Source organism: Panulirus ornatus, chromosome 9, assembly GCF_036320965.1.
Source record: "Panulirus ornatus isolate Po-2019 chromosome 9, ASM3632096v1, whole genome shotgun sequence".
In the NCBI taxonomy this organism is placed as follows: Eukaryota; Metazoa; Arthropoda; class Malacostraca; order Decapoda; family Palinuridae; genus Panulirus; species Panulirus ornatus.
In genome coordinates, this window is record NC_092232.1 from 28,687,568 (window position 1) to 28,704,312 (window position 16,745).

General features: G+C 42.2%; 1 protein-coding gene across 1 annotated transcript in view; it reads left to right on the forward strand.

Annotated features, from left to right (window-relative positions):
- The window catches only part of LOC139750303 (uncharacterized), a 189,323-nt gene that overhangs the window by 90,831 nt on the left and 81,747 nt on the right, over positions 1 to 16,745 (forward strand). The window contains exons 17-21 of the mRNA XM_071664927.1: positions 945 to 1,179; positions 1,749 to 2,285; positions 2,922 to 3,098; positions 3,449 to 3,627; positions 7,288 to 7,382. Of these exons, the coding sequence (XP_071521028.1) occupies positions 945 to 1,179; positions 1,749 to 2,285; positions 2,922 to 3,098; positions 3,449 to 3,627; positions 7,288 to 7,382 (1,223 nt within the window). The remainder of the gene's footprint in view (positions 1 to 944; positions 1,180 to 1,748; positions 2,286 to 2,921; positions 3,099 to 3,448; positions 3,628 to 7,287; positions 7,383 to 16,745) is intronic.

Consider the following 16,745-nt stretch of genomic DNA (forward strand, 5'->3'; position numbering starts at 1 on the left):
ATGTTTGTGTTGTAGGGATGGGTCACTAATTGCCTTATGGAATTTATGTTGCAGGGATGGCTCACTAATTGTCTGATGATATTTATGTTGCAGAGATGGGGTCACTAATTGTCTTATGGAATTCATGTTGCAGGCATTGGTCACTAATTGTCTGATGATATTTATGTTGCAGGGATAGGTCACTAATTGTCTGATAATGTTTTTATTGCAAGGATGGGTCACTAATTGTCTGATGATATTTATGTTGCAGGGATAGGTCACTAATTGTCTGATGATGTTTGTGTTGTAGAGATGGGTCGCTAATTGTCTTATGGAATTTATGTTGCGGGGATGGGTCACTAATTGTCTGATGATATTTATGTTGCAGAGATGGGTCACTAATTGTCTGATGATGTTCATGTTGCAAGGATGGGTTACTGATTGTATGATGATATTTATGTTGCAGGGATAGGTCACTAATTGTCTGATGGTGTTCATGTTGCAGGCATGGGTCACTAATTGTCTGATGATATTTATGTTGCAGAGATGGGTCACTAATTGTCTGATGATGTTCATGTTGCAGGGATGGGTCACTAATTGTATGATGATATTTATGTTGCAGGGATGGGTCACTGATTGCCTGATAATGTTTGTGTTGCAGGGATGGGTCACTAATTGTCTGATGATATTTATGTTGCAGGGATGGGTCACAAATTATCTAATGATATTTATGTTGCAAGGATAGGTCACTTATGGAATATATGTTGCAGGGATGGGTCACTAATTGTCTGATGATGTTCATGTTGCAGGGATGGGCCACTAATTGTTGAATGATGTTTGTTTTGCAGGGATAGGTCGCTATTTGTCTAATGATGTTTGTGTTGCAGGTATGAGTCACTGATTTTCTGCCTATGTTAGTCTTGTAGGGATGGACTACTAATAGTTTGATAATATTTCTGTTACAGGGATGGGTCAGTGTGGTGGTCTGCAAATGATCCATGTTTGAGGTGTCAGTGTCACGCAGGGTCAGTCACATGTCGCTCAGAGGCAGCCTTCTGTAACCCCCAGTGCCCTCACCCAGCCACACCACCAGGCCAGTGCTGCCCTCTCTGCGACAACTGTCTCTTTCACCACCAGGTGTACAGAAATGGCCAGTCCTTCATCCCGGACTCTAATCCTTGCCATACCTGCCGCTGTCACGTAAGTAGGGCATTGTTTGATCAGTGCTAAAGGAGTCTTGTGGTTGTCATTTTGCTTGGAGTTTTTCTTAGATATAGCGTATTTTTAAACTGCTTGCCGCGTAAGCTGATGAGACATGTTTTTGAAAAATATGCTAAGATTTATTATTGTCCCTGCCTTAAAAGACCCTTGAGTATCTTGGAAAGAGTAGAAATTTTATGTTGATTACCTTTTTCATTAATCATATTCACAGATCAATAGGAGGAAATTTCCTTGTGGTGCATTTGTTTGACCAAAACTTTTTTCTCTAAGAAGGAAGCTATTAACCACTTGATGTTAATAATAAGGGTTGATATATGTTAGTGTCTGCTTGTTTCTGAGGACTTTAGTGGCATAGGCTATTTTCCCTTTGTAATGTTGGAGTAAGGTCTCATAAAGTTCATGGGAGCATGATGCGAATATGGCAAGATAGGGACACAGCTTTAACATGAGTGTTTCTCTGTGTTTATCCTTCAGAAGTATGGTTAACCAGTAATTGTGTACTTGACATTATCATCTTAACATAAGTACTAACTTATCCATACTTTCAGAATGGATATGTGCTCTGCCATGAGCCAGTGTGTGAGGCAGTGTTATGTGAAGACCCAGTGGTATTACAGGGGTCGTGCTGCCCCATTTGTTCCAACACTGGTATTACAGCTGCAGCCTACCGCCCTGCCTACTCCATAGCATCTGTAGCCTCGTTCTCACCTATCCCTCCTTTCTCCACTCAAGAACAACCATCACAGCCCTCTCCAGTGCTTCCCTCACCATCCCAACCACTTAACACCTCTTCCTCACCAGTCTTGCCTCTCACTACCCCCATAGTCTCTACACTCTCCCCTCCAAATTCCAGTCCATTACCCACAACTCCTCCACCTGTCGTGCCTTCCTCAACTTTCTCTTCCTTCCCTTCCTTAAATTTTTCTTCCTTTTTCTTACCTACATCTTCCTCCTCACCTCATTTCATACCTTCAACTCCCTGCCCCTCCTGTCCTCACACCTCCTGCCTCTTAGATGGTATAATGCATCAGCTGGGCGCGACTTTTCCCCACCCCAGCCGTCCATGTGTCCAGTGCAACTGTACGGTAAGATCCCAGTACTTAGGACTGACGTCCTTCTTCATGCATGTTAAGTACAGCAGCACTATAAAGACACTGGTCTGTCTGCTAACAACCTTCACACTTACTATCGGAATTAGCAAAGGAAATTTGAAATGTCACCTGATTGCTGCTAGAAGTTTAACTGTCTTGAATCAAAATGTCACTGTGTTTTTGATGTTGATGAATTAACAGTGATTCTCTTAATAAACATTTCTTGATTAGTCCTCTGTTGTTAACATTTCCTTGCTAAAGCAGGATATGGCAAATATGTATGAAAAAAAATATATTTTATGTAAAAAAAAAATTTGCATAGGCCCATGCTGAATTAGTTTTTGTGGTTTTGGCATTAATTTTGTTATATTTTATTCATTAGTATTACAAAATATGAAGATTTCCAGCAGAAAATGTAAATGAACTCCTTTCAGTTTATTAATGCATATCATTGTGTATGGGGCTTGCATATATTATTTCATAGTCATGTTTTATTGTCCCTTTGATTACCATCTCTTACTACTGGTAATTAGACACCATTCCTTATGCTACAAGTTCTTGTCCTTCCTGTTAGACATGTATACTTGTATACATGTGTGCCTATACACATATATACCCCATCCCTCCCAGGAGAATGGGATGAAGTGTGGGCAGATGCCATGCCAACCAGTGCCATGTACTCACCCTGCTGTCCCCTCCGATGGCTGCTGCCCGACCTGCCAAGATTGTCTCTTCACTCTCAGGATCTTTCCCCACCTTGCTGTCTTCACTCATGAATATGACCCATGTCTGGAATGCCAGTGCCAGGTGAGGCCAAAGCCAGGGTTAGGATGACCAATACCAGATAATGTTCAATTGATAAGTGAGGTTAAAAGATCATGGATTAATTTTACTTGCTCTAATTTGTGTATTATTAAAAGTTGGAGAGTTACCTTACTGGGAAAGTTAGTTGGAGATATTTGCATTCTCTTGTAATTATCAACATTAATAATCTTGTAACCTCCGTAAGGTGTAACTCTCGCAGGCTGACTTGATGATTTGGGCCCTCATATCATCATTCCATTTAGATGCCAGTGATGTCAGGGATACAACAAATCGATCACTTAACAGTTCTTTATAATCTCTCTAGACGAAAGTCTTAGCAAGGGTCTCATTAGGCAGGTACTGTGATGTGTGAGACGATCCGCTGCCCTACCCCAAGCTGCCGGGAACCCCAGGTGGTGGAGGGAATCTGCTGCCCCTTCTGCCTCACACCCCCTCGATGCCACTTCCTTGGTACTGACTATGACAATCACCAGGTCTTCACCCATCCAGATGATCATTGCCAGGAGTGTCGGTGAGTGTGACAAACCTTGAAAGAAACTTAACTGAAAAAGAGGCTTGGTGTGTCATACCTTTTCATTCTGATGTGAGTATCAGTTTTTCTCCACTTTATATGCAAGGATAGCTAGCAGTACTCTGTGTTTTTTATCTGTATGATGGTATTTTGATGCCATATGCCATTACAATTTTGGGTAACTAATTATGATAGATTAATTTTGGTAGTTTACCATTTATTCTTCATTACATTACACTGGATGGGAAAAAGAGCATTGTCATGAGGAATTAGCATCTCTTACTAGTATGTATAAAGGTTGTTGTGTGTAACTGAAAGGTTCAGTCTCTTTCATTACTAGTATCTTTTTTCCCCCAGCACTTGGGCATATTGCACTTGCTCTTGTTATTCTCATACTTAGTTTAATTTTTATGTATTGCATACTCCTCCCTCCACTTTCTATTTTATCTCATTACTCCTACCTCAGCTTTGCATTTTCTCTCATACCCCCTACCTCCTCTTTGCATTTTTTCACTACTAATACCTCCATTTTGAATTTTCTCTCATTACTCTTACTTAGAAAAGCAAATGGATTTGTATGTAGCATTTATGGATCTGGAGAAGGCATATGATAGAGTTGATAGAGATGCTCTGTGGAAGGTACTAAGAATATATGGTGTGGGAGGCAAGTTGTTAGAAGCAGTGAAAAGTTTTTATCGAGGATGTAAGGCATGTGTACGTGTAGGAAGAGAGGAAAGTGATTGGTTCTCAGTGAATGTAGGTTTGCGGCAGGGGTGTGTGATGTCTCCATGGTTGTTTAATTTGTTTATGGATGGCGTTGTTAGGGAGGTGAATGCAAGGGTTTTGGAAAGAGGGGCAAGTATGAAGTCTGGTGTGGATGAGAGAGCTTGGGAAGTGAGTCAGTTGTTGTTCACTGATGATACAAATGCTGATGGCTGATTTATGTGAGAAACTGCAGAAGCTGGTGACTGAGTTTGGTAAAGTGTGTGAAAGAAGAAAGTTAAGAGTAAATGTGAATAAGAGCAAGGTTATTAGGTACAGTAGGGTTGAGGGTCAAGTCAATTGGGAGGTAAGTTTGAATGGAAAAAAACTGGAGGAAGTAAAGTGTTTTAGATATCTGGGAGTGGATCTGGCAGCGGATGGAACCATGGAAGCGGAAGGGAATCATAGGGTGGGGGAGGGGGTGAAAATTCTGGGAGCCTTGAAGAATGTGTGGAAGTCAAGAACCTTATCTCCAAAAGCAAAAATGGGTATGTTTGAAGGAATAGTGGTTCAAACAATGTTGTATGGTTGCGAGGCGTGGGCTGTGGATAGAGTTGTGCGCAGGAGGGTGGATGTGCTGGAAATGAGATGTTTGAGGACAACATGTGGTGTGAGGTGGTTTGATCGAGTAAGTAATATAAGGGTAAGAGAGATTTGTGGAAATAAAAAGAGCGTGGTTGAGAGAGCAGAAGAGGGTGTTTTGAAATGGTTTGGGCACATGGAGAGAATGAGTGAGGAAAGATTGACCAAGAGGATATATGTGTCAGAGGTGGAGGGAATGAGGAGAAGTGGGAGACTAAATTGGAGGTGGAAAGATGGAGTGAAAATGATTTTGAGTGATTGGGGCCTGAACGTGCAGGAGGGTGAAAGACGGGCAAGGAATAGAGTGAATTGGATCGATGTGGTATACTGGGGTCAATGAGCTGTCAATGGATTGAATCAGGGCATGTGAAGCGTCTGGGGTAAACCATGGAAAGTTGTGTGGGGCCTGGATGTGGAAAGGGAGCTGTGGTTTCGGGCATTATTGCATGACAGCTGGAGACTGAGTGTGAACAAATGGGGCCTTGTTGTCTTTTCCTAGCGCTACCTCACACACATGAGGAAGGAGGGGGATGTTATTCCATGTGTGGCGAGGTGGCGATGGGAATGGATAAAGGCAGACAGTGTGAATTGTGTGCATGTGTATATATGTATGTGTCTGTGTGTGTATATATATGTGTACATTGAGATGTATGGGTATGTATATTTGCGTGTGTGGACGTGTATGTATATACATGTGTATGGGGGTGGGTTGGGCCATTTCTTTCGTCTGTTTCCTTGCGCTGCCTCGCAAACACGGGAGACAGCGACAAAGCAAAATAATAATAATAATAATAATAATAATAATAATAATAATAATGATAATAATAATAATGTAGGTTTGGGGCAGGGGTGTGTGATGTCTCCATGGTTGTTTAATTTGTTTATGGATGGGGTTGTTAGGGAGGTGAATGCAAGAGTTTTGGAAAAAGGGGCAAGTATGAAGTCTGTTGGGGATGAGAGAGCTTGGGAAGTGAGTCAGTTGTTGTTCGCTGATGATACAGCGCTGGTGGCTGATTCATGTGAGAAACTGCAGAAGCTGGTGACTGAGTTTGGTAAAATGTGTGAAAGAAGAAAGTTGAAGAGTAAATGTGAATAAGAGCAAGGTTATTAGGTACAGTAGGGTTGAGGGTCAAGTCAATTGGGAGGTAAGTTTGAATGGAGAAAAACTGGAGGAAGTAAAGTGTTTTAGATATCTGGGAGTGGATCTGGCAGCGGATGGAACCATGGAAGCGGAAGTGGATCATAGGGTGGGGGAGGGGGCGAAAATCCTGGGAGCTTTGAAGAATGTGTGGAAGTCGAGAACATTATCTCGGAAAGCAAAAATGGGTATGTTTAAAGGAATAGTGGTTCCAACAATGTTGTATGGTTGCGAGGCGTGGGCTATGGATAGAGTTGTGCGCAGGAGGATGGATGTGCTGGAAATGAGATGTTTGAGGACAATGTGTGGTGTGAGGTGGTTTGATCGAGTAAGTAACGTAAGGGTAAGAGAGATGTGTGGAAATAAAAAGAGCGTGGTTGAGAAAGCAGAAGAGGGTGTTTTGAAATGGTCTGGGCACATGGAGAGAATGAGTGAGGAAAGATTGACCAAGAGGATATATGTGTCGGAGGTGGAGGGAACGAGGAGAAGTGGGAGACCAAATTGGAGGTGGAAAGATGGAGTGAAAAAGATTTTGTGTGATCGGGGCCTGAACATGCAGGAGGGTGAAAGGAGGGCAAGGAATAGAGTGAATTGGATAGATGTTGTATACCGGGGTTGACGTGCTGTCAGTGGATTGAATCAGGGCATGTGAAGCGTCTGGGGTAAACCATGGAAAGCTGTGTAGGTATGTATATTTGTGTGTGTGGACGTATGTATATACATGCGTTTGGGGGTGGGTTGGGCCATTTCTTTCGTCTGTTTCCTTGCGCTACCTCACAAACGTGGGAGACAGCGACAAAGCAAAAAAAAAAAAAAAAAAAATAATAATACTCTTACCTCAACTTTGTATTTTGTCATATCACTCACACCTACACATACTTGGCCTCTCAATCCTGTACACTTCTCCTGGTTTGCTCATTCCCCTAGCACACCGAGACCCCTATGTCCTCTCATTTCTGTTCATGATGATTTATCATCATTTCAACATTTGTCATCACAATAGGAAAGTAAAATATTAAAGTGTTTCCTTTAATATTTTATTGCTTTATTGATTTTATTCTTTTGTTGTAGAAACACTAGGAAGCTCTCAAAGCCAAGAAGAATTTCATTTTGTAATATATCTTGTATTACAATTTGACTAATAAAAACTTACTTACTTATTAGCTCTGGTATTTCAGGTGCACAGAGGGCATAGTGGCTTGTCGTGAACGCCCTTGCCCTCCATACTCCTGCCCATCCCCACGCCTCAGGGACTGCTGCCTGGACTGTGATGGTATGCATAAGTCTATTGTCAAGGATACCCATGTTTCAGTTACATAGTTGTCTTGGAACAAGTACTCTGAGGATTTCTGGTTTCATTCTTGAAAGAAACCACAAAGGACTTTTGGTTTTTATAACAAAATGTTTATGAATTCATGATTTGAAGCTACTTCATTTTTTTATTTTCTGTAATTGTATAGTTGAATAACATGACATAAATACTTTATGCATGGCCATGTTTGTGTACAACAAATCACTGAAGTACAGATATTTTCATATAAAATTTAGGTGAATATAAAATATATGACCTACAGACTACAGCTCTAGGGACATTAAGAGTGTGTGGAAGGGTAGGCAAGTGTCTTCTAGGGAAAAAATGGACATGTTCGAAGATATGGTGGTCCTGTCAGTGTTGTATGGATACAAGTCCTAAGCTGTGAATGCAAAAGAAAGAAAGACGATGGTAGTGTTAGAAATGAAATACCTAAGGTTGATATCTAGTGATGTAAGGCTTTAGCTTACTGGACCCTAAACATGAAGAGGGGGACCGTTAAAATCAGAAAATCCTAATATATATATATATATATATATATATATATATATATATATATATATATATATATATATTATTATTTTTTTTTTTATACTTTGTCGCTTCTCCCGCGTTTGCGAGGTAGCGCAAGGAAACAGACGAAAGAAATGGCCCAACCCCCCCCCCATACACATGTATATACATACGTCCACACACGCAAATATACATACCTACACAGCTTTCCATGGTTTAGCCCAGACGCTTCACATGCCTTGATTCAATCCACTGACAGCACGTCAACCCCGGTATACCACATTGCTCCAATTCACTCTATTCCTTGCCCTCCTTTCACCCTCCTGCATGTTCAGGCCCCGATCACACAAAATCTTTTTCACTCCATCTTTCCACCTCCAATTTGGTCTCCCTCTTCTCCTCATTCCCTCCACCTCCGACACATATATCCTCTTGGTCAATCTTTCCTCACTCATTCTCTCCATGTGCCCAAACCACTTCAAAACACCCTCTTCTGCTCTCTCAACCACGCTCTTTTTATTTCCACACATCTCTCTTACCCTTACGTTACTCACTCAATCAAACCACCTCACACCACACATTGTCCTCAAACATCTCATTTCCAGCACATCCATCCTCCTACGCACAACTCTATCCATAGCCCACGCCTCGCAACCATATATATATATATATATCCTTCCTTTCCTTCATACCATTCGCCATCTCCCGCATTAGCGAGGTAGCGTTAAGAACAGAGGACTGGGCCTTAGAGGGAATATCCTCACCTGACCCCCTTCTCAGTTCCTTCTTTTGGAAAATTAAAAAAAAAACGAGAGGGGAGGATTTCCAGCCACCCGCTCCCTCCCCTTTTAGTCGCCTTCTACGACACGCAGGGAATACGTGGGAAGTATTCTTTCTCCCCTATCCCCAGGGATATATATATATATATATATATATATATATATATATATATATATATATATATATATATATATATCCCTGGGGATAGGGGAGAAAGAATACTTCCCACGTATTCCCTGCGTGTCGTAGAAGGCGACTAAAAGGGGAGGGAGCGGGTGGCTGGAAATCCTCCCCTCTCGTTTTTTTTTTTTTTCTCCAAAAGAAGGAACAGAGAAGAGGGCCAGGTGAGGATATTCCCTCAAAGGCCCAGTCCTCTGTTCTTAACGCTACCTCGCTATCTCGGGAAATAGCGAATAGTATGAAAAAAAATATATATATATATACATATATATATATATATATATATATATATATATATGTATATGTGTGTATGTGTGTATGTATGTGTTTATATATATATATATATATATATATATATATATATATATATATATATATATATATATATATATATATATATATATATACATATATATATATATATATATATATATAGTATATTTTTTTTTATTATACTTTGTCACTGTCTCCCGCGTTTGCGAGGTAGCGCAAGGAAACAGACGAAAGAAATGGCCCAACCCCCCCCCATACACATGTATATACATACGTCCACACACGCAAATATACATACCTACACAGCTTTCCATGGTTTACCCCAGACGCTTCACATGCCTTGATTCAATCCACTGACAGCACGTCAACCCCGGTATACCACATCGCTCCAATTCACTCTATTCCTTGCCCTCCTTTCACCCTCCTGCATGTTCAGGCCCCGATCACACAAAATCTTTTTCACTCCATCTTTCCACCTCCAATTTGGTCTCCCACTTCTCGTTCCCTCCACCTCTGACACATATATCCTCTTGGTCAATCTTTCCTCACTCATTCTCTCCATGTGCCCAAACCACTTCAAAACACCCTCTTCTGCTCTCTCAACCACGCTCTTTTTATTTCCACACATCTCTCTTACCCTTACGTTACTCACTCGATCAAACCACCTCACACCACACATTGTCCTCAAACATCTCATTTCCAGCACATCCATCCTCCTGCGCACAACTCTATCCATAGCCCACGCCTCGCAACCATACAACATTGTTGGAACCACTATTCCTTCAAACATACCCATTTTTGCTTTCCGAGATAATGTTCTCGACTTCCACACATTCTTCAAGGCCCCCAGAATTTTCGCCCCCTCCCCCATCCTATGATCCACTTCCGCTTCCATGGTTCCATCCGCTGCCAGATCCACTCCCAGATATCTAAAACACTTCACTTCCTCCAGTTTTTCTCCATTCAAACTCCCCTCCCAATTGACTTGACCCTCAACCCTACTGTACCTAATAACCTTGCTCTTATTCACATTTACTCTTAACTTTTTTCTTCCACACACTTTACCAAACTCAGTCACCAGCTTCTGCAGTTTCTCACATGATTCAGCCACCAGCACTGTATCATCAGCGAACAACAACTGACTCACTTCCCAAGCTCTCTCATCCCTAACAGACTTGATACTTGCCCCTCTTTCCAAAACTCTTGCATTTACCTCCCTAACAACCCCATCCATAAACAAATTAAACAACCATGGAGACATCACACACCCCTGCAGCAAACCTTCTTTCACTAAGAACCAATCACTTTCCTCTCTTCCTACACGTACACATGCCTTACATCCTCGATAAAAACTTTTCACTGCTTCTAACAACTTGCCTCCCACACCATATATTCTTAATACCTTCCACAGAGCATCTCTATCAACTCTATCATATGCCTTCTCCAGATCCATAAATGCTACATACAAATCCATTTGCTTTTCTAAACATTTCTCACATACATTCTTCAAAGCAAACACCTGATCCACACATCCTCTACCACTTCTGAAACCACACTGCTCTTCCCCAATCTGAAGCTCTGTACATGCCCTCACCCTCTCAATCAATACCCTCCCATATAATTTACCAGGAATACTCAACAAACTTATACCTCCGTAATTTGAGCACTCACTCTTATCCCCTTTCCCTTTGTACAATGGCACTATGCACGCATTCCGCCAATCCTCAGGCACCTCACCATGAGTCATACATACATTAAATAACCTTACTAACCAGTCAACAATACAGTCACCCCCTTTTTTAATAAATTCCACTGCAATACCATCCAAACCTGCTGCCTTGCCAGCTTTCATCTTCCGCAAAGCTTTTACTACCTCTTCTCTGTTTACCAAATCATTTTCCCTAACCCTCTCACTTTGCACACCACCTCGACCAAAACACCCTATATCTGCCACTCTATCATCAAACACATTCAACAAACCTTCAAATTACTCACTCCATCTCCTTCTCACCTCACCACAACTTGTTATCACCTCCCCATTTGCACCCTTCACTGAATTTCCCATTTGCTCCCTTGTCTTACGCACTTTATTTACCTCCTTCCAGAACATCTTTTTATTCTCCCTAAAATTTAATGATACTCTCTCACCCCAACTCTCATTTGCCCTCTTTTTCACCTCTTGCACCTTTCTCTTGACCTCCTGTCTCTTTCTTTTATACATCTCCCACTCAATTGCATTTTTTCCATGCAAAAATCGTCCAAATGCCTCTCTCTTCTCTTTCACTAATAATCTTACTTCTTCATCCCACCACTCACTACCCTTTCTAATCAACCCACCTCCCACTCTTCTCATGCCACAAACATCTTTTGCACAATCCATCACTGATTTCCTAAATACATCCCATTCCTCCCCCACTCCCCTTACTTCCGTTGTTCTCACCTTTTTCCATTCTGTACTCAGTCTCTCCTGGTACTTCCTCACACAAGTCTCCTTCCCAAGCTCACTTACTCTCACCACCCTCTTCACCCCAACATTCACTCTTCTTTTCTGAAAACTCATACAAATCGTCACTATAGCCTCCACAAGATAATGATCAGACATCCCTCCAGTTGCACCTCTCAGCACATTAACATCCAAAAGTCTCTCTCGCACGCCTGTCAATTAACACGTAATCCAATAACGCTCTCTGGCCATCTCTCCTACTTACATACGTATACTTATGTATATCTCGCTTTTTAAACCAGGTATTCCCAATCACCAGTCCTTTTTCAGCACATAAATCTACAAACTCTTCACCATTTCCATTTACAACACTGAACACCCCATGTATACCAATTATTCCCTCAACTGTCACATTACTCACCTTTGCATTCAAATCACCCATCACTATAACCTGGTCTCGTGCATCAAAACCACTAACACACTCATTCAGCACTTGCCTCTCATGATCTTTCTTCTCATGCCCAGGTGCATATGCACCAATAATCACCCATCTCTCTCCATCAACTTTCAGTTTTACCCATATTAATTGAGAATTTACTTTTTTACATTCTATCACATACTCCCACAACTCCTGTTTCAGGAATACTGCTACTCCTTCCCTTGCTCTTGTCCTCTCACTAACCCCTGACTTTACTCCCAAGACATTCCCAAACCACTCTTCCCCTTTACCCTTGAGCTTCGTTTCACTCAGAGCCAAAACATCCAGGTTCCTTTCCTCAAACATACTACCAATCTATCCTTTTTTCACATCTTGGTTACATCCACACACATTTAGACACCCCAGTCTGAGCCTTCGAGGAGGGTGACTCCTTCTTCTGTTTCCCATTTTAGAAAGTTAAAAAATACAAGGAGGGGAGGATTTCTGGGCCCCCGCTCCCGTCCCCTCTAGTCGCCTTCTACGACACGTGAGGAATGCGTGGGAATGCATATATATATATATATATATATATATATATATATATATATATATATATATATATATATATATATATATCCCTGGGGATAGGAGAAAGAATACTTCCCACGTATTCCCTGCGTGTCGTAGAAGGTGACTAAAAGGGAAGGGAGCGGGGGGCTGGAAATCCTCCCCTCTCGTTTTTTTTTTAATTTTCCAAAAGAAGGAACAGAGAAGGGGGCCAGGTGAGGATATTCCCTCAAAGGCCCAGTCCTCTGTTCTTAACGCTACCTCGCTATCGCGGGAAATGGCGAATAGTATGAAAAAAAAAAAAATATATATATATATTTTTGCCGCTGTCTCCCACGTTTCCGAGGTAGCGCAAGGAAACAGACGAAAGAAATGGCCCAACCCACCCCCATACACATGTATATACATACGTCCACACACGCAAATATATATACCTACACAGCTTTCCATGGTTTACCCCAGACGCTTCACATGCCTTGATTCAATCCACTGACTGGACGTCAACCCCGGTATACCACATCGATCCAATTCACTCTATTCCTTGCCCTCCTTTCACTCCCCTGCATGTTCAGGCCCGGTCACACAAAATCTTTTTCACTCCATCTTTCCACCTCCAATTTGGTCTCCCACTTCTCTTCGTTCCCTCCACCTCCGACACATATATCCTCTTGGTCAATCTTTCCTCACTCATTCTCTCCATGTGCCCAAACCATTTCAAAACACCCTCTTCTGCTCTCTCAACCATGCTCTTTTTATTTCCACACATCTCTCTTACCCTTACATTACTTACTCGATCAAACCACCTCACACCACACATTGTCCTCAAACATCTCATTTCCAGCACATCCACCCTCCTGCGCACAACTCTATCCATAGCCCATGCCTCGCAACCATACAACATTGTTGGAACCACTATTCCTTCAAACATACCCATTTTTGCTTTCCGAGATAATGTTCTCGACTTCCACACATTCTTCAAGGCTCCCAGAATTTTCGCCCCCTCTCCCACCCTATGATCCACTTCCGCTTCCATGGTTCCATCTGCTGCCAGATCCACTCCCAGATATCTAAAACACTTTACTTCCTCCAGTTTTTCTCCATTCAGACTTACCTCCCAATTGACTTGACCCTCAACCCTACTGTACCTAATAAACACACTTTACCAAACTCAGTCACCAGCTTCTGCAGTTTCTCACATGAATCAGCCACCAGCGCTGTATCATCAGCGAACAACAACTGACTCACTTCCCAAGCTCTCTCATCCACAACAGACTTCATACTTGCCCCTCTTTCCGAAACTCTTGCATTCACCTCACTAACAACTCCATCCATAAACAAATCAAACAACCATGGAGACATCACACACCCCTGCCGCAAACCTACATTCACTGAGAACCAATCACTTTCCTCTCTTCCTACACGTACACATGCCTTACATCCTCGATAAAAACTTTTCACTGCTTCTAACAACTTGCCTCCCACACCATATATTCTTAATACCTTCCACAGAGCATCTCTATCAACTCTATCATATGCCTTCTCCAGATCCATAAATGCTACATACAAATCCATTTGCTTTTCTAGGTATTTCTCACATACATTCTTCAAAGCAAACACCTGATCCACACATCCTCTACCACTTCTGAAACCACACTGCTCTTCCCCAATCTGATGCTCTGTACATGCCTTCACCCTCTCAATCAATACCCTCCCATGTAATTTACCAGGAATACTCAACAAACTTATACCTCCGTAATTTGAGCACTCACTCTTATCCCCTTTGCCTTTGTACAATGGCACTATGCACGCATTCCGCCAATCCTCAGGCACCTCACCATGAGTCATACATACATTAAATAACCTTACCAACCAGTCAATAATACAGTCACCCCCTTTTTTAATAAATTCCACTGCAATACCATCCAAACCTGCAGCCTTGCCGGCTTTCATCTTCCACAAAGCTTTTACTACCTCTTCTCTGTTTACCAAATCATTTTCCCTAACCCTCTCACTTTGCACACCACCTCGACCAGAACACCCTATATCTGCCACTCTATCATCAGACACATTCAACAAACCTTCAAAATACTCACTCCATTTCCTTCTCACATCACCACTACTTGTTATCACCTCCCCATTTGCGCCCTTCACTGAAGTTCCCATTTGCTCCCTTATCTTACGCACTTCATTTACCTCCTTCCAGAGCATCTTTTTATTCTCCCTAAAATTTAATGATACTCTCTCACCCCAACTCTCATTTGCCCTCTTTTTCACCTCTTGCACCTTTCTCTTGGCCTCCTGTCTCTTTCTTTTATACATCTCCCACTCAATTGCATTTTTTCCATGCAAAAATCGTCCAAATCCCTCTCTCTTCTCTTTCCCTAATAATCTTACTTCTTCATCCCACTACTCACTACCCTTTCTAATCAACCCACCTCCCACTCTTCTCATGCCACAAGCATCTTTTGTGCAATCCATCACTGATTTCCTAAATACATCCCATTCCTCCCCCACTCCCCTTACTTCCATTGTTCTCACCTTTTTCCATTCTGTACTCAGTCTCTCCTGGTACTTCCTCACACAAGTCTCCTTCCCAAGCTCACTTACTCTCACCACCCTCTTCACCCCAACATTCACTCTTCTTTTCTGAAAACCCATACAAATCTTCACTATAGCCTCCACAAGATAATGATCAGACATCCCTCCAGTTGCACCTCTCAGCACATTAACATCCAAAAGTCTCTCTTTCGCACACCCGTCAATTAACACGTAATCCAATAATGCTCTCTAGCCATCTCTCCTACTTACATACGTATACTTATGTATATCTCGATTTTTGAACCAGGTATTCCTAATCACCAGTCCTTTTTCAGCACATAAATCTACAAGCCCTTCACCATTTCCATTTACAACACTGAACACCCCATGTATACCAATTATTCCTTCAACTGCCACATCACTCACCTTTGCATTCAAATCACCAATCACTATAACCCGGTCTCGTGCATCAAAACCACTAACACACTCATTCAGCTGCTCCCAAAACACTTGCCTCTCATGATCTTTCTTCTCATGCCCAGGTGCATATGCACCAATAATCACCCATCTCTCTCCATCAACTTTCAGTTTTACCCATATTAATCTAGAATTTACTTTCTTACATTCTATCACATACTCCCACAACTCCTGTTTCGGAGTAGTGCTACTCCTTCCCTTGCTCTTGTCCTCTCACTAACCCCTGACTTTACTCCCAAGACATTCCCAAACCACTCTTCCCCTTTACCCTTGAGGTTCGTTTCACTCAGAGCCGAAACATCCAGGTTCCTTTCCTCAAACATACTGCCTATCTATCCTTTTTTCACATCTTGGTTACATCCACACACATTTAGACACCCCAATCTGAGCCTTCGAGGAGGATGAGCACTCCCCGCGTGACTCCTTCTGTTTCCCATTTTAGAAAGTTAAAAAAAATACAAGGAGGGGAGGATTTCTGGCCCCCTGCTCCCATCCCCTCTAGTCGCCTTCTACGATACACGAGGAATATATTTTTTTTTTTTTTTTTTTATACTTTGTCGCTGTCTCCCGCGTTTGCGAGGTAGCGCAAGGAAACAGACGAAAGAAATGGCCCAACCCCCCCCCCCATACACATGTACATACACACGTCCACACACGCAAATATACATACCTACACAGCTTTCCATGGTTTACCCCAGATGCTTCACATGCCTTGATTCACTCCACTGACAGCACGTCAACCCCTGTATACCACATCGCTCCAATTCACTCTATTCCTTGCCCTCCTTTCACCCTCCTGCATGTTCAGGCCCCGATCACACAAAATCTTTTTCACTCCATCTTTCCACCTCCAATTTGGTCTCCCTCTTCTCCTCGTTCCCTCCACCTCCGACACATATATCCTCTTGGTCAATCTTTCCTCACTCATTCTCTCCATGTGCCCAAACCATTTCAAAACACCCTCTTCTGCTCTCTCAACCACGCTCTTTTTATTTCCACACATCTCTCTTACCCTTACGTTACTTACTCGATCAAACCACCTCACACCACACATTGTCCTCAAACATCTCATTTCCAGCACATCCATCCTCCTGCGCACAACTCTATCCATAGCCCACGCCTCGCAACCATACAA